This window comes from Megalops cyprinoides, chromosome 2 (genome assembly GCF_013368585.1).
Source record: "Megalops cyprinoides isolate fMegCyp1 chromosome 2, fMegCyp1.pri, whole genome shotgun sequence".
NCBI lineage: Eukaryota > Metazoa > Chordata > Actinopteri > Elopiformes > Megalopidae > Megalops > Megalops cyprinoides.
In genome coordinates, this window is record NC_050584.1 from 9,790,053 (window position 1) to 9,807,758 (window position 17,706).

General features: G+C 38.5%; 1 protein-coding gene across 1 annotated transcript in view; it reads right to left on the reverse strand.

Moving 5' to 3' along the window:
- Positions 1 to 10,583: 10,583 nt before the first annotated feature.
- xylb (xylulokinase homolog (H. influenzae)) overlaps positions 10,584 to 17,706 on the reverse strand; it is a 64,861-nt gene continuing 57,738 nt past the window's right edge. The window contains exon 19 of the mRNA XM_036554128.1: positions 10,584 to 10,857. Coding sequence (XP_036410021.1) covers positions 10,789 to 10,857 — 69 coding nt within the window. The 3' untranslated portion in view covers positions 10,584 to 10,788. The remainder of the gene's footprint in view (positions 10,858 to 17,706) is intronic.

The window sequence follows — 17,706 nt, forward strand, 5'->3', positions numbered from 1 at the left end:
CAGGCCATGGCTTCACTTTAGGCAGCCCCTTGACTCCAATTTTACAGACAAAATTTGAATATCACCATCATGGTGATAGATGGCTGACAATGGTTTCAGCTGCTGTACACAGAGCACATAAATTTACAACATATCAAGTTAAAAGCAGCTCTACTGCCTGCAAGGTTAAGAAATGTAACCGCTACAAACAGTAAAAGGCAATAAAAGCCATGGGTCTTGCTATGGCGGCCAGCGTAATGGGGCAGCGTGGTGAGATTGTGATGATGTATTCACATTCTTCTCCCAGCTGGCTGTGCCGCATGTATACTCCAGCAGTCTGGTTGTGTGCGGCCCTGGCTATTTCTATTTGTCCACGGTTTCATTCACTCTACCGCATTGTGATGTGAGAAAAAGTTCCAGAGGTTCTAAGCACATTCATCTGGGTTCAACACTCAGATAATAGAGGTTTCTGGCCAGCTGAGAATAACAAAATAAATAAAAGGCCACCCCAGGCGGCACAGACTTCTCTGGCCTAACTTAACCCCGGCCTGAAAGTGACCTCAAGAGCTAAGTGACAGCTGTCAATAAGCAAGACCACCTATATTACTGTATGTAATGCATGACCCCAGATCTTGTACCTGCTCATAGTAGAAGAATAATATGACTTTACCCCATATATACCTGAATAATGAAGTCTACAGCTGTGCTTTTTTCATTTGTACACAGAATCTTTCATTGATGTTGGTAACACACTGAACTCGCGATGCTGTGCAAATACAAAAGAAACATACCATTATCTTAAAATTAGCATCCCACTGGTATTACAAATATTAACAAAGTTGTTTATTAATGATGCCCTGGATGGTCTAATCTCATCTCAGTTTTGTACTGAGAGGTACTTGTAATAAATACTTGTAAAAAATAAATAAATTTTTTTCTGAGCTAACATTTACTAAACCACACTACCTTTTTTAATAGACAGCCTACAGAAATATAATCCAGTGTGTTGCACATAATGTAGTTCTTTTTTAAGAAGCACAGTTGTGTATCATAAAACTACATATTAACCAAGTAAAGATGCATGGTGATTATGTGCAGAACTGCATAATACTGTTTCAGATAAAGATAGAGAGGGGGCATACAACGACTATAAATCACTGATCTTACTAATGTCCTAAATAAAATCACCTGGCAACTGGAACTGAAAATTCTTTTAGTTTTACTCAACCTAAATTTATTTGCGAAGAAATAAATTTTGGCCCATATTTGGAAATTGTCAGATGTACCTCACATGTTTGAGTTTGATGTTTTAAAGTAGCATTAAGCATTAATATTACATTTTGCTTTTAGCTGTATGTCTTATGTGGAATGCACAATGTGAACATGATTGTTTAATACCTGCTCACTTTCTGCTTGTTGCCAGGTTCTGCCTATGTGTGTTTAATCTAAGATTAACTCAGAAGGAAAATTTTGTGATTTTTTTTTTTCTAACTTTTGATCTATCACATCTCTGCTTCAGTGGCTGCCAGCTGTTGTGTTACAAGAATTAGTGAATCCTCCTCCTGATTGAGGAGGCACTAAACGTCAGCTAAAGATGCACAATACCAAGCCAAATATTCTTCATGACAATGGGAGTCTGCTGGCCCTCACTGCAACTTTTATGCTGACCTCTTAGGTAGCATTATCTACAAACATAATAGGTTGTTTTATTTTTGTTTTTTTTTATGTAAAGTAAATAGCCACATAATGAAGGTTTAATATTATATGTCAGTTACATTCTAGTCTTAATTACTCTATACTACAGTCAGAATGTGTAATAATGCAGTAGGACCGGCTATAGCCATCAATTGCTCTCTGGAAGTCTATGACCATTCTCCAAAATTCAAGACAGAAGTCATTATGTGTTAAGCCTATTCATTTTCATCTCACAAAATTTAATTGAGAAAGGGGGATCATGAATAATAAATACTTTGCATATTTTCTGCAGTCTTTCTCATTAAGTTGTGTCAATTTGCTGTAGGGAATTGGATTTATTTTACTTTAATATTTCGAAGTTTTTTCATATAGCCCCACAAACATTAATTCCATGAAAATAAACCACCCTGGAATAACTGTTCTGTAAACCTTCCTGAATTCAAAAACTCAAATAACATGACAAAATGTTATTGACTGAGAGCACTGAAGTTGAAAAAAGTACAAAAGTCTTTCTTCCTGTACTATACAACAGCACATATAAAGTGTGTGTGTGTGCGTGTGTGTGTGTGTGTGTGTGTGTGTGTGTGTGTGTGTGTGTGTGTGTGTGCGTGTGTGTGTGTGTGTGTGTCCACAGGCACAGGCACGCATTGTTGAGTATTTCACCCATTATGTATAAGTGATACACATTCTCATGAATGAGTTCTAAATGGGGGAATTAAAATAACCCATGTGTGATATTCAATGTGTAATTTTGGATAAAAAGCTGTCAGCCATCTGAAGTTGTTTTAGCTTGGTATAATTAATTTTTCCCATTGTCTAGCTGGAAAGGAATTTTATTACACCAAAACAGATACAATGATAAAAGAATTAAGGAGTCATACCACACTTGTTCCTTAGTATGCAATTACTGCCTCTTTTCCTAAAATTAAATGTCTGCAGAGTCAGTTTATAGTTTTCCCTCTTAATTTCTAAAGTCAGTATTCATTAGGTGGTAGTTATGATTAGTACAGTAAAATTGGTAAGTTGGTTGAAAGCTTGCTGCATTTTGAATTGTAAAGTATAATATTTACAGTAGCCTGGTTTCAATAATGCAAACATTATGCAAAACAGAATTGTTTTAAACAAATTCTGATGACCATAAAAGTGCACAAGGGGATAAACTAACTTCCAGTTGCATAACTATCATAGATGCTACATTGTCCTACAAGAAAACAGGAACATTGCCATTCCTTCAACTTCCAGAGTTTCTCTGACAAGCTGAGATAATCACTCCTGACAGTAAAAATGTAAGGAAGGAGAACCCTACCATTACTCGAATATTTTCAGGATCAGCGATACATTCAATAAAAGGTAAATAAAACACAAACCACCATCTTATAGTGTACACACTGAAACAGTGCAGTTCAGATAGTTCTAATGGAAGATACAAATGGAAGCCTCACTATACAGATGGACAACTGTGTAAAAAATGACAAGGAAAAAGAGGGAATTGAACAATACAAGCTTCCACTACTTTGTACTTGTGCAGGCATGGTTTAAAGCTTGCTGCTAGAAGGTGTGCGGTCATCAGACCAGTCAATTTGTGACACTTTCAGGCCATGAATGAGTTTCTTTGAGATATCATAACTGAGACATGTGGATGCTATACCTACCATGGGAATTGTATGACCACAGAGATTATTTTCTGTGGTGCTGATAAGAGCATGAAACCTGACAGAACCTAGAGGCTGACGTATATTAATATTAATATTAAACAGTATTGAACAATGTTTTCTCTACAACAGCAGACACTGTCCTCTAAATAGATGCTGATGTGTACTTGTAAATCCAAAATGATATGCTTGTTGATGCTACTGCATTGGCGTGAATCTTTGATTTTGAAATTGTGTCAATACATCATTAAATTTCACTAGTTTTCCAAAACCAAATCTGGCAAAAAAAAAAGACATTGTTTCCAGCCATGTGTTTTGAAGAAGCTGAGAAAAACTGTTTGGAAAAGAAACCTTGATGTTGGTGAAGCACATCACACCATGTCTTCAGCAATGTTCACACCAACCTGTATATCCACAACATCAAAGGAGAAACAGGGACAGCTGCACATTTTATTTTATGTTGCCTCTCATAAAATGCTGTGGCATTTCCACATTGTAAAGGAGTCATTTATAATTTACGCTGGCAAAATCTCAACAACCACCCTGAGGCGTAAGCCCATTGCAACTCAGCAAAAAAAGCATGGCAGTCGGCCTTTAAATTGAGTTTTATTTCAGGAAGCCTACACTTCAACTTGTGTTGTGTGGTTTCATTCGGGGGTGCGGGTCGCACGTGGGCTGCATGCCGATCTGTGGGCAACTGCAACATCGTTATCCTGCAGAATCTCTGACACGCGCTTCCATTTCATAAAACGTTTAATACCTGCGCTTGACTCTATTTGGCACTGTCAGCGAGGAAGCCCCAGAGGAGGAGCTGAGGACACAGAGCTTCAGCACAGTCCTGTGCCTGTGATTGTAGTAATTTAGTTTGATCTGATACTGCTAGCTTCAGTTTAACCCATCGAGCATTCACTGTTATCAGGGGGACGCTGTTGCAGTGTATGAACTTATGAGCTCATATGAGTTATTTTCCTTCTTATTGAGGAAAGATTCTTGACTGATTTCAACTGATGCTACTAAAAACAATATGATTGAGCATTAACTGACATTATTTTTGGATGGGATATTTTATTTGCATAGAAGTATTGGACATGCTATTTAAATTTAGCATCAATTTTTAGCTTTCTCTGTATAGCGATAAAGGAAAACTTACTGGAAAGCAACTGATAAGTATGGAGTAGTTATTATGTCACTATTGTTTTAAGTATTGTAGGTTCCAGTTCCACAGATTGTCGTGTGTTCTTGCATTCTTATTAAAAATAATGCTTTATACCCTCTGGTAAAGGTGTCCAGAGATTTCAGTGGATGTGCATATATTATATCAGAGCATTAGTGGCTAATTGGCAGACAAGAGAAATGAGTCTTATACACTGGGATTTATTCAATGCTTTCCCCAGCTCTTTCTGCTGTAACAGAGTTCCTCTTTGTGTTCCACAACTCTCTGATTCATTGACTTTGAGCACAGAAGGACTGGGGTATGGTTGTATTTGGGGGGGGGGGGGGGGGGGGGCGTGGCGTATAGTTGTGTAGAAATGTATTGCATAAACATTGCTGCATTGGACAGTTTGTATGTCATCTGGAAGCATGTGTGTTTGGACAAGTTTGGTACTACCTGTAGAAGAATATCTAAGCATTTGAAGTAACTGAGGTACAACTGAACAATAATACATACTCTTTTGTGGTGGAACGATCATTCAAATTCTGTGCTGGCTGGCCATTGAGACAGCAGAGTGTATGCCGATGAGCAAGTTCATACTTTGCCAGATTCATATAGCAAGGGCAAAATACAATCTAACTGCAAAACATTGAGGCAACATAATACGCAGAACACAGGCCTTAACACAGCAGTCTCTCTGGGTCCTGAGGAAATCGATATAAAGCAGCACTTGTTTGACTTGCAAAGGCATGAAAAGGAGTGGTGCCACTAACTCACAGCCAGTGGTGAGAGCCTGATGAGGCACCTAGCACTGCCTGGCCCAGGGGTCGTAACCCTGTGTACCCATGCATGGAGTTTGCCGCCATTTTCAGAAGTGAAACTCACCGATGAAAGGGGCCGTACAAGCTGTTGAATGCTCTGAATTGTTCTGCATACGTATACAATGATATTTACGTTTGATGTTTTTGAAAATGAAATGAAGAAATGAAGGAGGGAAAGGAAAGAAGAAAATATAAAGCACCAAGAGCCTCTACAACCCTCTGACTCCAGCACTTTTTCTGGGTACTAAGAAGGGCCTGGGGAAATTAAGTGACTCTTTCAAAGAAAAAACTGACAGTATGGTTTTTTACAGTAGCCCCTATTCATTCACTAGTCAGTCTTTCAGAATGTGCGGATACTGCCAGTCAATGTGGCAAGTGGCAAATTGATTGTGCTTTTCTTCTGTGTTATTACTTTATAATTTATAAGGTTTCAGTCAGATTTCAACTCCTTACAGCCTGCCGTAATAGACCTAAAACTGCCTTTTATCACAATAAGACTAAGGCTATGTTGTTCACTCCTGGCTGTACAAAGGTTCCATACTTCCCCATCAACACTCCCTAAGGCATTCCTATTGAATTTGTAGGCATATATAAATACTTGGGTATTTGGCTGGACCAAAATCTTAATTTTAAATAGAATATAGAGTGCCTAACCAAGATGCTAAACTTTACACTGAGCTTCTTTCGTGGGTTTAAAGCATGTTTTCTGATGCCTGCACCTAAACGGCTGGATACTGGCTTATTCTTGCCCCAGCTTGATTATGGTGATACCATTTATAGAAGTGCCTGTTCATCTACTTTGTCCAAACCTGACTCATTATATCATCCTGCTTTGAGATGTCTTTGCAACTTACCAACCATCATGGTAGCCTGTATCATCTGGTCAGTTGGACATCCCTTGCTGTGTGTATAATGCAACATGGGTATGTTTTGATAGATAAACTACATCAGAAAATTTTCAGTCTTACAAAGGATCCATAATCTTAGATCTAAAAGATAGCTGCAGTTTAAGGTACTGAACGTTCAAAGCTGCAAAGAAGAGTTTGTTTCATTATGGTCTATGGTGCGGGAATAAACTGCAGGCCAGTCTCAAACTTGAGTGCCTAATCTCATTGTCTTATTTTAAACAGAAGACTTTCTCTCTCTGAACTTTGTTGCTGCGTCAGCCTGTTATTTTGTCATTTATTTGGTCACATTTGTTTATAATACCCATGTTGTATGCATGTTATTTGTGTGGTTTTTGTTGTGTAATTTAATTGTGCTCCCTGTTGGCTAGGTTGCCCTTACAAAGAAATTCTTCATCTCGATGGTATGTTCCTGGTATAACAATAAAAAAATGCAACAGTGTCAGTAACAATGCATTATTGTAGTTAGTTAGTTAGTAGCAATGCATTATTGCTTCTTCCAACATGTTTTATCATGTGTCTTTTAATGGAAGAACGTCACAGATGAGTATTTTTAAGACTCACTGTTTTTCATACATCTTCTGATGCACCAACTTGGACACATCATCAGTGTTGTATCCTGGAGTCCTCAGGTGTTTCGGGTCTCACAACAGATGTCCTCGTCCAGGTGACCCGACCGAGGTTGATCAAGCCTCGGCCGGTGTCCAGGTGGTGTTCTACTGACCCCACCTGTCACCCCTTCTCAGCCAGAGCCATCTCGATGCTTTCTCTGCTGCCTCCACGCTGTTGCTGATGGCTCTTCTCCTGCTTGCTCCCGTGATGCCCAGGGTTCTGTAGGCCTCGCTTAGGGAATGTCCTGCGAACCCCCAGCTGCCCACCTCCTCTTGCAAGTACCTGGCCCTCCACCCGTTCCTGCGGCAGTCCTCCACCAGCTCCTGGTACTTCGCCCTCTTCCTTTCACGTTCCTCCTCCATCATCTCCTCCCAGGGCACTGTCAGCTCAAAGAGGTGCTGTTGAACATTGTATTTGTGTTGGGGATATCGAAACAACATGACTTGCCAACTACAGTAAAACTATGTTTGCATGTGTTTTGCTTTATAATATTCACCATAAAACATCTTTGCTAACAAATTCACATACAATGTGTTTATTAGGGGCCAAGCACTGAAGGTGCAAGGCACCTATTGTAATTGTTGGAATTTTTCAGTAATATTATTATAGTTTCCACAATGGGAGCCTAAGGTAGCCCATAGAACCCCTTGGTGGATTTTTATGAAATCTGGCAATTGATAGAGGATAGTCCAAAGTATCCAGGTGTTAAATCTGGGGTCAATCCATCCATCATGTAGCGTCAGCAACAGGCTAAATTTCAAGGTACATTTTTGCTTATGTGATCTTTTTTTTCTCCTGAATCCTTGGGTCATCCCAATTCAAATGCACCATTGGCTTTAAAGTCGGCCATATTGGATTTTCCGCCATTTTGAATTTTATGAAAAACCTACCTTTGCAAACTAGTCCTAGACCGTTGATCCTATCACCACCAAATTTGGTACCTATCATCTACAGAGGGTTCTGACCAAAACTTATCCAAAGTGAGCATGTGGAAGTGAGCCATATATCAGCAGTGCTTGGTTGGAGTCATGCCAAACTTGGTATACTTTATTGCCAGGGGGAATATTGGGCACCCACCAAGTTTCATGTAATTTGGCCACATGGGGGCACTATGCCTTTCACTTTGGAACCACAGCAGATGTTTCAACCAAATTCCTTGTGCATCATCACAGTAAAGGACCCTAGCTGGGAAATTATGAACCCTCTGTGTCAGCCATTTTGTTTTTTGGCCATTTTGGAATTATTGTTTGTTCCACGGATTTCTATGGCAGGCCATAGAAGCCGTAGGTAGATTTTGGTGGAATCTGGCACCCTCATAGAGCACAGTCCAAGTGTGTGAGTGTAAGGGTGGGTGTCAATGTGTCTGTTCACACTGTGATGGACTGGTGTCTTGTTCAGGGGTTGTTCTGATTAGTTGTCTACCTGGTGGCCCTGTGGTGCTTGGCCCCTTCATTGCTGCCTGCAGCCATATTTTTTTGTTTTTGTTATTGTCATGTTTTGTATTACTATGTTAAATAATTTACACCATGTTAATGTAGTGTACATCAAATATGATGTTAAGTAATGTACACATGTTAAATTGCATTACAAAGTTAGCTAGCTACAACAACCAAAATTATGGTTAGTAAAAGGCGAAGGAGGGTTCAGGTCACTTTAGGTATCACTGGCTACCTAATGCTTCATGCGTCAGGGGTTAAATTATATTTGATATAAACAGGCATGTTTATCGGAGTGACCAAGGAGGAAGCAGCAGATAGAAATTATTATTTAAATAAATACTGCACATGTGCAGCTTGGAGGGAGAATCTTCATTTCAGTTTATTTACACTCGGGTTTTTTGTTTGAATTGGCTTGCTGGCTACAAGTTAACGAACAAAACAGAAAACAAAAACAGAAAATAAACCTGCTGATTATTTAACATTTAAGATAAATTGTGCTAATGTGCTAATTGTACTAATTGTGCCATGTGCTAATTTTCTTTTTTTAGCTTGTTATCTAGCAGTCACACTGGCTGCAAGCTGTGAAAAAGAAAGCGGAATAGATGCCCAATTTCTATCCAAAGCTAATAGCTCATTTTTATCAATATCATCAGAGGTATTTATTTAGCTATGAATACACATGAATTAACTTCTACTGGTGTTATGAACACAATACATACAGTATATGACTCACTTTAAGTTATTGGCCAGTTTCATTCACATTTAAACATTATGATTATCATATGTTCCCCTGATTGTTATGTCCCTCACCTCTTCATGAAACTTTCTAACAATTTACTTAATTATTTGCACCATAAAGGGAGAGGGACATATATATTCTTAACAGGTTCAAGTATCAGGTTCAGGTATTTTCCAATGTGAAAACGTTCAAAAACAGTATGTTACAAGATGCTTAGCAATCATCTTCAAAGGCTGAGACAGTACCCATTGTGACTAATTTACATTTAACATCCCCAGATATGTTCTGCTTTACTGTTTCTTATTTTCTTAAAATATACATGTCTGCTGTAGACTTGTAATGTTAAATTGACAAATGAGAATGTTACTGCATATTTCATTACCTGGATCTGGAAGGCAAAAAGGTCTAGCTTATATGATGGAAGAAATTCAAGCACAGAAACATGTGTGAGTTCATACATGTTATTTCTTTGGGATCAGCAACATTTAAATAGTTTATGCACACTGTGCTCTCAAATGATATTTGCATTATAATACTCCCAATACTGACATCTGAATACAGCCAGTACAATGCTACAATTCAGCTATTAATGCTGCTGATACAGATCAAATTAAGAGAAGGTAATGTTAGTCAATAATATTGTCTCTTTTTATTGCAAATGCTTCTTTTCTACCCAGAGTCTTTGAACATGACTTAGTAATTAGATCCTGTCAGAGGAGGCACAAGTGACACAATTGAAACTGACAACACTACAGGCCAAGCAACACCACTGCATCATGTGGCTCTGGAGTGTAAATGGTGTTAAAAGCAAAATTAAATGTGATGGAAGTTTGACACAGTGTTACTCTAACAAGCGAAGAATATGCAAGTAAAAATAGTACACTCCATGTGTGACATTGGCTTGAAAAATCTGGTTGCTTGGGGTCAGCATACTACAATCAATATGAACTTTTCCCTGAAAATCTTGACCATTCACAACCATTTTCACCTCCAGCCAACCATTCACTATTAAGCAGTGTCTCGTCATAATTAGATTCTTGCCAATGGAACAGAATCATCTAGATATGCTCCTCGTTGAATGACAAATGTGCTTGTCAGTAGCTTTTCATTTCAGGATATCATTTTTCTATACGGAAATTTCAGTTGAGAATAATGAACAATTGATTAAAAGTGGCAGCACTGGGCCTTTGGTGTCAGAAGCAGAGGGCCAGTGAAATGCCTGCAGAGAGGCCTAGCACAAATAGAGCACGCACTGGCTTCACAACAGCAACCATGAGGCCAGAAACAAATTACAAGTTTAGGGAAAAAAAATAAGCCCATTTTGAAAGTCACCTTTAGAAATATGTTATTCCTGCTTCTCAAAAGTAATACACCGAACTCATTTCAGGTCTATAAACACAAAGGTTTTTGGTGCAAAGACAATGCCTCTGCTCCAGGGAAAAATAATATTTTAATTATAAACCCACAATACCACACATTACTGTGTATTTTTAATAGAGACAGGTAATTGAGTTTAAAAGCAAGGAAATGATAATAGGATTACCAGGTAGGTTAGATTTGAAAAGCAGCAAAGGATTCAGTTTGGAGGGTGAAGAATAACAGTTGAATAAACTCCAATAACATTCTTAAATGAACTGAAATGAGCTTTTCTTGATGATTATTCTGACCATATATCAATGGTTATCTTTATGACATAACATTCCAATGTAGAAGAATCAACCCCTTTTTTACCGTGCCCTCCATATCCCTCACAGTTAAATTGTCATAATCCTAATAAAAAATGTAAGAAAAAGCTATTGCTGTGATTCCTTGAACACCCTCTCCTCCAGTTCAGCATATCTCTTCAACAGTGGTTCAAATACCTGAAAAGGAAAAAAAAGAAAAAAAAACCCATGACTCACAATTAGATTATAAGCATACATACATGCATACATCAATCAAAAACCTATACCTATATCTGTAAACAACCATCAACATTTCAAGGAACATAAAATGTACTGAACTGTTGTTTGATGGATGTGAAACAAAGAACCACCAAAGACTCTACCTTACAGTCAACTGATCTTGCATGTTGGCAACAGACAGTATTACTGTCTGCTTTGTTTTGTGACTCATAGTTGGACTTCAGTGATACTTATGAGGACAAATCAGCCCTGGGTTATCCTCAAAACTCATAGATGCAATATGATTCAAAAAATGATTGGTTCTTTTCTTGTAGGAGGCCTATGACCTTATCCATGCCAATGGCCATGTGACGCTCCTTCATTCATTTGAAATAGAACTTCCTTCATCAGTCTCTCAAAGGACCAGACTGTGTCTAGCTAGCTGTGTCTGCATCTCCATCAGTGCCCTTTACAAATCGCTTTCTGCAATGTTGAAAAGATGTATTCTCTTCCTTGGTACTGATCAAATCATGATCGTCACAGCTAACCTTGCTGCATGCGCACAATCTCTGTACATAAATCCTCTTCGTGTTCGACTTGTCTCCAGAAAGAGCTCTGGCACAGACAGGCTGAATACAGTATTTCATTTGAATCACATCTTTTTGTGATTGTTTAATTGGCATTACCAATTAAATGCTAGAGCTGTCAATCTCAATGAACAGTAAGGCTGTTCAAGCTGGGGACAAAGTCAAGCTGAGAGACTTGTGAAAAACAAGCAATCCGTACAAAGGATCCATATACATAAACAGACGTCTGACAAGGTGAATGCAAATTCATAACAATAATCATATGTCACCATCCTTACTCCTGAAATATCATCTAAAGTAGGAAGGAAAGAATTTCTCTACCCAAATAGACAGGGAGAGAGAAAGCTGGATTGGGGATATCTCTGAGCAATACACCGATGACTGGCAGGAAAAAAAAGTCCAGCAAAGATGTTGGAGAAACTATACCAATTCCTGAAATACTTACTGTCAAGATAGAACATTAAAAACAGATATTTTTAAACATTTGCAGAGGTTTCGCATCTTTTCAACCATGCTTTTTTGTTTTGCTGCCAATACAAGTCAACAAAAGCAATGGTGTTAATTTTGAATTGCATTTTCCCCAGATAATTTTCACATTTTTCCATTATCCACGTTGATTTCCCAACACTTCAGAGGAAGGCAGTTAAATTTTGTGCCTTTCCATTATACTATAAACAATGTGTACTATGTATGGGACAGACAAAATTATGTGTATTTCAAGCAGATCTCCACAGAAAAGTCTAATCATTTATGCAGTGACCTATTGTTATGTAAACAATAGGTCACTGAGGGCTTTCTGTACTTCTTACCACCTACATGCACTACTAGGGAAGGTAGCTAGATCCTTAATTTAAGGCAGCAGTAGCTACTAGTGATGTCATTATGCTCAATTAGTGTCTGAGGGTAGCTAGTGTGAAAACTAATTAGAATTAAAATAGTTTAAATGTGTTAAAATTGGCAAGCTAGTGAAATGGTAAACTTGTCAGAGAAATAACTAATAATTACATGCAATCAAACCTCTACAACTAATCCAGAATGCAGCTGCATGACTTTTCTACAATTTCCCTAAATACAGTCAAGTTACTCCTCTCCTCCCCTCACTTCACTGGCTTCCTGCCATTGTTCGCATCAAGTTCAAAGCCTTGGTGTTGGCATACAGGACAGTGAATGGGACAGGCAGCCCCCTCATACCTACAACCCGTCTTCAAACGCTATGTTCTGTCATGATCGCTGCACTCTACATCTACAGGACAACTGACTGTCCCATCCTTACAGGGTCACTCCTCTCAGACACGACCCCTGTCTGTACTGGTCCCTTAGTGGTGGAATGAACTCCCCACAGAGGTTAGGACAGCAGAATCACTGGCCGTCTTCCGACGCAGACTGAAGACCCACCTCTTCAGACTGCATCTCGGTCCCACTTCAGTCCCCGCCCCTTATAGTGTTATGCTCACACTCACTGGTCTGGGAGTGTTGTTAGTCTGGTCTAACACTGTTGCTCGTTTAAATGTGAGTGGATAAACTTATCTATTGTGATGGAAGTTGCTCTGGATAAGAGAGTCTGCTAAATGCATGTAATGCAATGTGAATGGGTGTGAGAAGAGAGCACTGTCTGTTTCCCATCAAGGAAAAAATACAATATGGTATTGTAATCTCAATTTGTCAGCTATGACTCATTTTCCCTGAAAACACAGCTCCATCTGTTTCAGTGCCAATTTCCTTTGAATTGTATACATTAGTCATGCATCCATTTATTCAGAGTTTGCTGTATATTCAACCTGCAACAGCACCATCAAGTCCAGCAGTAAGAGAATTGTTCATTGCTACACAGTTGCACCTACAGCAAATGAAAGTAAAAATGCATTAAACTGCATCTAGTAACTTGTATCCCAGCTACAGCAGATATCATTGTTTTGAAACTCCTCTTCTTTCTGCTTGGTTTATGTACAGGCATAATTGTTGTTACATAAACTCTTATCCTGGAGGAATGTATACCAGGGGTAAAGGGGCCTCAGTCCTTTTTAATCACTGCTGTAAATCAACCCCTACTTCATTTCCCCTCCATCAGATCGCCAGGAGTGGCCAGGATCCCATCAAGGCTGAGTTCAAATACCCTCAATGTTAACTCAACGCCAAGATGCGAATGAGACTAATCTTTGTAACCTCTACAGTTGACATATTCTGCCATAGTTGAGAGAGAAAATGAGAGAGAAATCAGGCTGATAGAATGTTCTGTGTGCGTGTCTGCGTGTATGTGTGTGCGCATGTGTGTGGAGCAGAACTCATCAAGTCTTCACAATACAGAATTACTGACAGTTTGTATGGAGGCAGTTTTAACTAAGCCATCAATTTATTTAATATACTTATTTTGTTATTGAGGGTAAATAATATTGTTTCAGGAGTTTCACATCAAATTGTCTGTTCATTGTCAACAGGTCTGTAATAGTGTTAATTGGTCAGTTATGGCAAAATTGAAAATGAAAATAATTACCAAATAACAACTAAATTGAATCAAGTATATCCCTCCATAAAATATGTATATTTGTGTGTATTATATACATATGTATTATATATACTATTATATAGTCACAGTAAAACCTACTGATGTATAGTAAACAAAATGATCGATTGTTACCGTTACAGCATTTCTCTTTGGATTTGTTTCATGTAATTCATTGTACTACAACCATGTAGTGTATTCTGTGCTTGATCAACTTGCAACATAAAGTGGCATTAGCATACTGACAGTATCAACTTCATGCAGTCAAAGCAGAAGGGCAGCACAAGGAGTAATAATAAACTGCAAATACTTACCGCTGGAAACACGAATACCAAAAGGACTGGCAGAAAGCATTTATACAAAAGGCGATTATGGCAGCATTGCTAAGCAGTACCAGTCTGAAAATGAAATACATTGTAATATCTTGAGAAATATGTAATTCAGCCCAAGAATACACTGCATATACATTTATTTTAATAATCAGTAAAATCAGTAATGATCAGTACTTTGCAATATACAAAACATATTAATTAATAACATTAATAACATAATAATTAACATATTTTCAATATATTCACTGGGCTAAATATATTCTAAATGTAAATTAAATGTATTCTCAATATTTCTATTTGGGTAATTAAGCAATATTTAATAAAACACAAGCATGCAGTAACTCCTGTTCCCTTTCACTTGCAGTGCACCAACTCCTATATTCTTACCGGTCATTTGTTTCACATATCACATACATTTACTGCTTTACTGCATACACAAATAAATATATCAATCACTTGTTCATTGTATTGTAAAATGACACCATATGTGTATTTCTATTATACTGGGGCAAATCCCCCTTTGTGTGTCAGCCTATCCATACAGTACAGCATTTGCGGACTTCCTTGTTCACATGGATCCACGAATAGCAAAAAGCTAATCACCCCATTTTCTAACAAAATACTGGTATCCTGAACTTCCATGGGATGACAAGGACATTTTTGTTTCTCTCCTCCCCTGAAACTACCTTCCTTGAGAAAATTGCCTCTTGCCCCTTGACATTACCAATCCATTCTGTGCTCTGGCAGCCTTTCCCTGGGGTATACTAAAAGAAATATGTTGTACGTTACATGTCAACTGCACAGTCAAATCTGAAATGTGATAGAAGTTAAACTGGAGTGGAGGAGGGGGGAGGGGACACTTTGTCCCAATTATAAGGCTAAAGAATGACGCTGACCATTTCTACCTACAGGCTATTTCGCCATCATCTCACTGAGGGAAAGAGCATATTTGAGACCCTTTCTACAGCATAAATACTGGACTGTCCTTGTGGGTTGCAGGTGAAGTCCTCCAATTCGGTAGGAAGTTTATTTTTTATATTATTATTCCCCATGTCAATCAGGTCAATGGTCTTGCTGCCACTCAGCTAGACAAAACAGCTGGCTGTCAGTCATTCAGTGGCAGATCTTCATTCTGCAGTACTCCATCAAGAGTGAGCGTAATGAAGCAATTTTATAAAGAAAAAAGCATCATCTGCACTATGCACATAGGCTACACAGTGTGTTCTTATGTATGGTCTCTGCATTTAAAAAGAACACATTCGCATCCTTGCATTTAGCAGAAATTTATTGTGTGAATTCCATGTGCATTTCCAGTATTCTAAATACACTTTTAAAATACAGTCTCTTCTGAATGATGTGATACTGTAAAATCAAATGTATGAGCATTGCTGTCAGTCTGAGGCACTGACAGAAATGCTTCTGTCATGAAAACATCTTTTTTATGCTTTTTCCCCTTTTCATAATCGGCAACAGTATTTTAGCATCATCTCGGATCATCTCATCCCAACAGCCTCTGCATTCGTGCTGGAGTGCTGGGGCTAGAGAATGCAATCTTCACATGCCTGCAGTGAAAGTTTTTTTTACATCGCACAATGCATCATGGTGATGCATACAATGATTGGAGGATAAGCATCTTCACTGACATTGTCTATTAGGCATTGGATAAGCCACAGGGTGCTTAAGAGCTTTGAGATGAGGAGAGTGTAATGTACTTAATTATAGCCAAGGTAGCTGTCATTGAACCCAAGTGAATTCAGTCTTTATCAAGACTTATTTATCTGTATTAGTGTAGCTTCATTTATAATACAATTGTTACACAGTGCTTCACAGTGGGCTTTTTCCACAGGCAGTTAAAACAAATAAATTAAAAAATAACAAAAATAAAAAAACAGAAAAAGGCTCAGTATAGTTTAAGCCAACCATAAGCATCCCTGAAAATAGTGGGACAGCTAAGATAGGAAAATAATTAGCCTGTTATCACACTGAACACAAGCACATTAGAATGTCAGCACTTTTAAGATGAGAAAAAGGAAGTTGTCTAGGTTTCTGGTGGAAAAAAAAAGATCAGTGAAGGCTGCATACTAAGGATATACAGAAATTTATCTGAATACAAAGGTTAAATGCAGGCTCTGACAACAATAACTGCTTTTGCCTAATACAAAGCGACATACCATACAATGGACAACTCAGTTCCACAGGGGTTGGGGAACACAGAGCAGTGGACTACTACACAGAACTCTTTTTTTTATCTCGAGTGGCTGTAGGACGTGATGGTTAGGGGTACTATTGCACTCGCAAGGGACGTGATCTGACCTGCATCCATAACCTTTCACCTGTATAAATGTAAAAGGAGTAAAATTCAGTCAATGCATGTTGCCCTCATTAAGGGTGCTGGCTAGGGACATACAAAATGTAACATAGCTTCAGAAAAAATATGTAACATTTTGTAGAAAATCTTCTAAATACTGAATGCGACAAAAAAAAAAAAAATCGACACAACCTGCATTCAAGGTCAGGAACAGTGTCACAGCAATTGAATTTCCGCACCGAATAATTTGCTAGAATATTTTAAGTTGACTCTCTGTACAGCAATCTCATCTGACACTTTAAAAAGGCATTGATTCCCACTTCATAAACAGAGCACATGAATATTTCCAGATAGCCTGTAGCTCACTTATGAATAATAAGAAGTATGAAAGTAATTTCTTCAGTCTGTTGTATTCAACATCAAAAAGCTCATCCCTTTTGCTGCTGAGTGTTTGAAGTGGCATGTCTGTCAGTGGCAAAGGTAAAACGAGGTATGACTTATAAGTACAAATTAGTCAGACTCTGCCAGTTCCATGTACCAGCGCAGCACATTCTGCATGTATGTGTGCCATGTTCACATGAGCGTGTGTATCAGAGCACGTAGAGTACACGGGTCTGCTGTGGGTGATTAAGCTCCAAACTGGAGTCAAAGGGGCCACGCACTGACCACGAAAGGATCACAGTCATCAGTGGTCAACGGGAGGTTACTCGTGTCTTTGAAAGACAACCCACAAAAAATAATTAGAAAATTCTGTTGTGAATGAACATGAAATCATCCTGTTGTTATTGTATTCAAAGACGAAGCAGAAGAACTACAGACCTAAAGTAATTTGTAATAAATTGCTTTCATCATCATGAGAAATATGATGGGTAGTGAAGGTCAATAATTGAGTCAAAACATAATCAGCTGCCACCTACAAAGCACACATTTGTTACTTGACCTGCACTTCAGAATGTGACAACCACAAGCTTTAACACTGGATGTTCTGCTTTATTTACCCTCCGGCTCGCTTTTAATAATGTTACTCAGGTGTGCTATATGGCAGTGCTCTGATGTAGGCTGACACCCCTCAGAGCGACCTACGGCTGGCATGACCACTGA